This window comes from Symsagittifera roscoffensis, chromosome 8 (genome assembly GCF_963678635.1).
Source record: "Symsagittifera roscoffensis chromosome 8, txSymRosc1.1, whole genome shotgun sequence".
NCBI lineage: Eukaryota > Metazoa > Xenacoelomorpha > Acoela > Convolutidae > Symsagittifera > Symsagittifera roscoffensis.
Window position 1 is genome coordinate 37,526,205 of NC_087069.1, and position 7,554 is coordinate 37,533,758.

General features: G+C 36.1%; 1 protein-coding gene across 1 annotated transcript; it reads left to right on the top strand.

Annotated features, from left to right (window-relative positions):
• Positions 1–218: 218 nt before the first annotated feature.
• On the top strand, positions 219–6,829 carry LOC134853007 (bone morphogenetic protein receptor type-1B-like). Its single transcript, XM_063868919.1, has 8 exons — positions 219–685; positions 765–1,025; positions 1,399–1,540; positions 2,344–2,535; positions 2,643–2,772; positions 4,392–4,518; positions 5,094–5,240; positions 5,665–6,829. The coding sequence occupies exons 1-8, from the start codon at positions 245–247 to the stop codon at positions 5,938–5,940; spliced, it is 1,716 nt and encodes a 571-aa protein (XP_063724989.1). The 5' UTR covers positions 219–244; the 3' UTR covers positions 5,941–6,829.
• The last annotated feature ends 725 nt before the right edge of the window (positions 6,830–7,554 follow it).

Consider the following 7,554-nt stretch of genomic DNA (forward strand, 5'->3'; position numbering starts at 1 on the left):
TTCTTTCATCATAATCACTTCCATATCTAGATAATTCCAGGGATTTTGAATGTAATACGTGATGAAGGGACTCCTGACATTAACCTCGGTTACTATGATACTTTTGACCTTCTGATTACCTTTTTATTAAAAAATAATAATAATCATATTGTTTTCCTGTTAAATCAGTGTTTAGAATTTATCAAAACCATGAGTTTTTTCTACTGTTATATGTTTTTAGGACTATAATGTTTTAAATTGAGACATGACAATAAACGTTAGTGTGAGCATGCTCTCGTGCTTCTGTGAGAATCACTGCCCCGACAACAAACCAAATGGAACCTGTTATACTGTTGGGGACGGTAGATGCTTTGCTCAAATCGAAGAACTGACCCCGAATGGTGGAGAAACAAAAATTACTCGGGGTTGCACACCTCCAGAAACAGGCAGTGTATTTCAATGCAAAGCTAAGAAACACTATTTTCGAAAGGAAATTCAGTGTTGCGATACAACTATGTGTAACATAAATCTTCATCCTCAATTGCCCCCGAGAGAAATTTTCGAAACCTCAGAAAATTCATTTACACCTGGAGGTGTGTTCTACCTTACTGCAATCATCTGCACAGTCCTCCTGTCTTTCACAATTATAGTTGCTGCAATCATAACTTTCTATTTATCATGGAGACGCAAAAATGCAGCGAAGCAGGTTTGTCTTCCTCAATTGAGAGTATATTTAACAATAAAAAAATGATCGATTGCGATTCATGTTGATTAATCGATTTTAGGTGTCTCTTTTGGGCGGGCTAGGCTCAAATAAAAAACCCACAGACTCAAATTTGTACAAACATCCAATTGCCTCAATTGCGCTAGACCGCAATCCCGCCTTATACACATTAGGAAATAACTCAACAACCAGACCTGAAGGTGCTCCAGGAATATCCACATTGCAAGCTCTGACTGACTCTTCGGGCAGCGGAAAAGGAATGCCTTTGCTTGTGCAGATGACGATATCAAGACAGTTCAACTTGGTCAAACAGATCGGAGAGGTAATTGTATTCAGTAGAAAAGAAGGGTTCAAATATATATTGTTGTAGATTATGAAATCAAGATTTCACGCAACTTCGCAATCCGCGCTTGACTGAATTCCGAAAGCGGCGCAGTTTCAAGCTGAATATTTTAAAAGAACCCGAATAAATAATTTAATTGAGTGCTTTTGTATCATTACTATAAATCATTACTACAGTTGCCTGCTTGTCTTTCTTCAATCGCGTTCTGATGGACTGAAAAACCGAAACCCAGCGCCATTTCAACGCTACGATTTAATTTAAAGCTCAATGCATTAGACAATTAACTCACCACTGTTTTTTGTTTTTGTTGATAGATTTCTTCTGGCAGTGAATGTTGAATGAATTGTTCTAGGGCGGCTTCGGATCTGTGTGGAAAGCAACTTGGTATGGCGACCCGATTGCGGTGAAGATATTCTCGACCAGAGAAGAGGAGAGTTGGAAGCGGGAAAAGGAGATCTACCAGACAAATCTACTCCGACATGACAATATATTGGGTAACCACCTCGGCTTCTGTTGTATTCTCTTTTGTAACTGGAAAGTTTTAATCGACTTAGAAACTTCTAGTAAAGCAGTTTTCCTATGGCCCAAAATTTTTTGTAAACAAATATTTTTACTGCCCAACAGGCGTCTACCCAAGGACTTTCTGCTTTGTTGCCGTATTGTTAAACTTCATTCGAGACAAACTTATAAAAATTGTGGTACATTTAATTTGTCAAGAGTCGATGAAAGTAATTCAGACTCTTATATACGTCGCGATGATATTTTTTCAGGAAAAATCTTAAAATTAGTGCAGGCTGAAATATAGTTTTTCGCGGTTTGACTTGATTTCTTTTCAAGTTCAGTTCATTTCCTTTATTAAAAAGAAGGCAAAACGAGATCGACTTCTAGTTTCGAAAGTGGAAAAAAATTTTCAGACTTCGCAGAGAAATAAAAATTTGACTTATTGATCCAGTTTTCTCACATTGGGTTAATCTTATCAAAAAAGTGCCAGTCATAAATTTTTCCAGAAATTCTAAGAGCCTTAAGGATATCTATATTTCTCTTCGAAAATCGAAAGCTCAGATTTTCCAAAAAAGAAAGTTAGTATGTTTTTGTTTGCTTGATTGCATTAATTCTTTTCCAATTGAGTAAGTTCTAGATTTTTTCGTTTTCTGAACTTTTCAACTTGAAGGCTCGCGTCTCATTTTCTGTCGACTAACCTGCCATGCTATGTTTATGATGCATTGCAAGTAGGGCAAAGCTCCGCTTCACCTTTTAAAAAAAAAAACTGTTTCCGAAATTAGACAAAACTATTTAGGCTTCATCGCGGCGGACATCGGAGGCACAGGATGTTCTACACAGATGCTGCTCATCATGGAATACCACGAGTATGGATCCCTGTACGACTTCCTCCAGAATCGAACCCTGGACGTCTCGCTTATGCTGCGCCTAATGTACTCTATTCTTGCCGGAGTGAACCATCTCCATAATGAAATCGTAGGCTCAGAAGGTAAACTTATTCATGATTTTATATTAAAGATCACGTTTTTTTTTCCTGACCAATTTTTGAAGGTATGCAAATAAAAGCAATAATTGATGGTTCTTTTTACGGTGTAGGCAAAGAGCAAGGAGACAACAGGAGGTCGCAGAGGAAGCCGCCAATTGCCCATCGTGACCTGAAGAGCAAGAATATTCTGGTGAAGAACAATCTGACCTGCTGCATTGCAGATTTAGGACATTGTGCGAGGTGAGTACTTGTTTAATGAGAGTTTAGCTATAACTACCATGAAGTTGGCGAGGGCAAGCAGTTAGGCGCGGTTGATTTCTTGAGGCCACGTAATCCCTGCTTTGTGGACTCCAAACCGTCCAAATGGTCAAAAAAATTCCGTGCATGTCACTGTTTGATGAAAATGGTCGAAATTTGGAGTCAGATACATACATTGTCTCAACGTAATCAGTTGGTTTCTATGTTACACATGCGCAGCATAGTGTGATAGTACGATACAACTTTTTTCCACCTCGAGTCGAAAAAGTTCGTTAAAAGGAGTCTTTTTCCTTCCCTGCTGCCTCATAATTAAAATGGTTCATATTTGGAGCCAGATACATACATTGTCTCAATGTAATCAGTTGGCTTGTTTGTTACATGAGTGCAGCGTAGTGTGATAGTACGAAACAAATTCTGTTCAACCATAAGTCAAAAGTAAAAGTGTTCGTTAAAAGGACTCTTTTTCCTTCCCTCCAGCTGCGAATTTTTACAATTTTCGGTTCACATTGTCTAAATTTTGAAAAAAAATTAGCATGCGGTTTTATTAGGCCATGGCAAACATTTGATTTTCATACTCAACATTGTTAAACCCTCGTTACACCATCAATTTGATGCTTTTGTGAGGTGGGGAGAGGAAAGATTCATTAAAAGTGTTCGCTTTTTTGGTAGCACGTTTGCTATAATTACGATCTCTAGCGTTGGAAGTTTTTAGCGTCTGTTTTTCTCGTTAGTCAAGCGTCCGTGGCTCGGAGGGAAGGACGTGAGATTACTAATCTATTTGTCGGAGGTTCAACGCCGCATTTAGCTTAAGTTTTTTTTTGCACTATAGGCAATAAGCTAATTGGTTTTAATTATTCTATGCATGACTCAGAATTTAACACTTAAATTTTGATATTATCTGCCTAAAATTTATAGTTTTGTAAATATTTAATTTATCAAAAACTATTTGAGACCAATTAAAGGGCAGTCGGAACATTTAGTGCTTTGCCCTGATACGATCAGTCTTAATAGCATCTATAGCTGCATCATTGGTGGCTAGTGTTAGATATATTCAATGGCTCGTGGCGCATAATGTGAGAACGCGAGTCTCCAAATCGTTAGCTCGGAGGTTCTTATCCGTTACAGCAAAACTTCAACCAATTGGAGGTGTCTTTGTAATTTTTATTATTTCAATTTTTAGAGCGGCTTTTTGTTGTTTTCTCGCTTGTGTTTGCCAAGCTCAGCTTAGCCTCTGTGTAAAAATATATTCCTACGAAGCTTTGCTCGTATTATGAAACAAAGTGCGTTTTATTGATGTCTAGCAATTATCGATTTTGTTTATTATTTTGACATCATTAATTTCTTGTTGGTACTTTCTAATTGATTCAAAATTATGATTTTGATTGACTTTGAAAACAGATAGATTACTTTTGGATTGAATTAAGACTTCGATGTTAAGGCTTTTAATGTTAATTAGATAGATAACCGCTGATTTGAGTTAAGATTTTTGATTTCATTTTGAGTTTGAAACAGATAAAAATTGTTGATTTTGAATTCAGACTTTCAATATCGCTGTGACCAATAATCTGATTAATCTCGTTTTGATTTTGTTTTTCTTTAAGGTATCTGTGGGAAGAGAATAGGATAGACACTGGACACCAACAGGCGGGGCTAGTGGGCACGAAAAGGTACATGTCCCCTGAAGTGGTCGCAGACTGCATGGACAGGACCAGATTCGAGGCATACAAGGTGACGATTTGTGTTTATTGGTTATCAGCTTCCAGCGTAGTTTCCCTTTTCTTTTCCGAACTATTTATGGCTTCATCATGGAAATTTGATTGGAAAACTAAGATCATTCTTGTTTATTTTTCATAACGCAAATTTAATAAAAAATAGAAAAACTGGTCGTGTTTGATATATTGAAGCAGATTACTTCAATAGTTTTTTTTAATTGTAGATGCTAAGTCGGTGTTTCAAAATCTATTGTTTTTAGTTTGAGTTAATGCTGCTTGATTTAATTTATGAAGTCGAGTCAAGAACTACCAGTAATATGTAGAGATTAGTACACATTAACAGGTACAAAGGTGTTTTTCGAATTAAAAATTCCGAAAGGTAGCGAAGGTTTTTTCACTCTTATCTTACTATAAAGTAACACTAGCTGCTTTTTGTTGTCCAAATACTATTTTTTTCTGATCCCAATTATTCAATTTACTGTCCAGATCTGGGGGAAGCTCTTATTTCTAAACAGCTAAAATTCATTACAGGATTGTTTACGAGAACTAGTTTTTCGCTGAAACAGTCCAGCTCTATGTTTTTTGTTGTAGGCCTGTGACATGTACAACTTGAGTCTGGTGTTGTGGGAGATTGGGAGATGCACTGCGAATACAGTTAGTGGAGTGACTGCATCCGCCTACTGTTACCCCTTCCACGACGTGCTCCCAAATGACCCGTCTGTACAGGATGTCTACCAGGTGTGTAAAACTCTCTGATTCCGGCACTGTTGATGTTGTTGATATTTTTGTAGGCATATTTCCCTGATTGAGGTGTAACTGCTTGCTATGACAAGTGTGCTCCACAAATAGCAATATGTTATTTGGAGCATTCTGTAGTTGCCGTTTTCTTAGCGTTTTTAACATACTGGTGAGGTTTCTTTATGTGGCTTTATGTACAAATCTAGGATACTATCTTTGAATGTTTGGGCTCCGTTTTATTGCATTTTGACGATTTGATAGGTAATAAACGCAGAGAAGACACTTTTTAAGTCACTGCTTAAAAATATGGTAGAAAATAATTGAACCAATTTTAAATTCAGCCAAACTTTCAAAACATCTCGACAAAAACAAGTTTTCCGAATGATGATGAACTACGATGAGTGAATAAAATTCCATTTCTCAGGTGGTGTGTGTGAACAAGATGCGTCCCCCAATCCCACCAATCTGGTCACGTGATCCCGTCTTCAAAACCATCTCCAGAATCATAATGGAGTGCTGGACGGAAGACTGGCAAGCGAGACATTCGGCCTTACGGGTTAAAAAGACATTGTCAACGTTGATGGAGGAAAATCAGAGAAACGTGATGTCAAATTTGCAATTGGAGATGAAGAAAGCGGCACAGTTCGAAGATAAAAATATCGAGCAAAGAGGAATGCATTATACTGAAACGATTGCGTAATATGACAGAAGATTTGCACCGAAATTAAGTTACGCACAAAAAGATGTCAGATTAAACTTAGTGAAAGAAATCTGAAGTATAAACCGAAAATGATATGTACCAAAGCCCTGGTAGATTCACGCAACAATTTAACTAGACTGTTGAACTTGACCTTGGATTAACCAAACTCGAAGAAATTATTCAGTATGCTGCAGCGAACAATTTCAGCACAAAGTTGGCAAAATTGGAATGTGATAATTAATCTAAATATAACTGCTTCCGGAAGCTTTTCGATTGATAAAAAATTAAAATATTTCATGGAGGAACAATAAAAAATCAAGAGCAGCAACTCTCGGACCAACAACTTTAAAAAACGTCTTCGGGAGAAGTTATCTCCTATTAGTTCTTTCATCTATCTTAGAAATTTAATCCTATCTAACAGCATAGTGGGCTTCTGATATTCGCTTTAAAAAACTACTTCGAAAAATGGTACTAATAGTTTATATCCATTATATCGCAATCAAACTTTGATACAAATGGGATCAACCGATTTAGTTTTTTTGGAACCTTTTTATCTCAAACCGCCAGGATATTTTTTTTGGATAAATTATTCCTAAAGTTTCTCTTAGCCGTTCAAAGTAGTTTAAATGGCGGTTGATTCCTTTTTGCACTTTAGCATAGTTTCGAGTGAAACAGGTCAAACTGATTGAAATACAGTCACCTATGTAAATTAACTGCTTCGTAAATGCAAACTAATCTGATTAGATAATCGAAAGTGTTGTTTATTATTTAGAGCAATCAATTGCTAGAGCACAAAATAGTAAAAGTTTCAGCGATGAGTACCAAAAAACACTGAGTTTGACGGAACATATGCTTTAGTTTCGAACTATAATTACCAAACAATGGAGTAGATTTATTGCCGTATATTTCAAATTGTGTAGCTCATCGCGGAAAATTTTGCTAAAACCAGTATTGTTAAATTAATTGTTTATTGGAAACGTCAATTTGATGCTTTGAGCCGTTTCTTGACCATTGATGAAGTCGTTAGATGCACAATAACCATATTTTATGTAGTATTTACTTTTGTAACACGTTTTGTAATCAAAATCAAATTTGTAAACAAAAATGTTTTTAATCGATGGCTCCATTAGTGTTTCGGAAAAAAGTTAATCAAGGATAATAGCAAAGAACCTAAGCAGCGAATCTGAATAGAATTAGTTCAAACTTTCAAGCCCATTAAATTTTGAGAATGCTCAAACGAAAGTTCTAAGCTGTAAAATCTATCTATCTATATCTATCTATCTATATCTATCTATCTATCTATCTATATCTACCTATCTATCTATACTATATTTAAATGCGAGTGACAGCTATCTCCCATGTTTAAGCATAAAAATTTTGCATGTTTAACGAAAGAACTTTCATGTTTAAGCTATATCATATATTGCAATGCTCAAGGAAATTTTTCAATTATTTTTTCGCAAGGTCATTAATTTTTCAGTATTTTTTTTTGAGGCCAAATTAAGTCTGTCTGTATACCTGCTTTTTAAATTAATTTGATTATGTCTGTCTACCCGTCGCCTAATTTTTTAACTTTCATCCATTTTAAATTTAAATGCGGGCTTCACTATCTCG

What these genes read in the sequence shown, in the direction of transcription:
- LOC134853007 (XM_063868919.1), top strand. Translation starts at nt 245, where the DNA reads ATGACAATAAACGTTAGTGTGAGCATGCTCTCGTGCTTCTGTGAGAAT. An exon ending in CCGACATGACAATATATTGG is followed by an intron (nt 1,541 to 2,343) that starts GTAACCACCTCG and finishes AAAACTATTTAG; the next exon opens with GCTTCATCGCGGCGGACATC. An exon ending in TGAAATCGTAGGCTCAGAAG is followed by an intron (nt 2,536 to 2,642) that starts GTAAACTTATTC and finishes TTTACGGTGTAG; the next exon opens with GCAAAGAGCAAGGAGACAAC.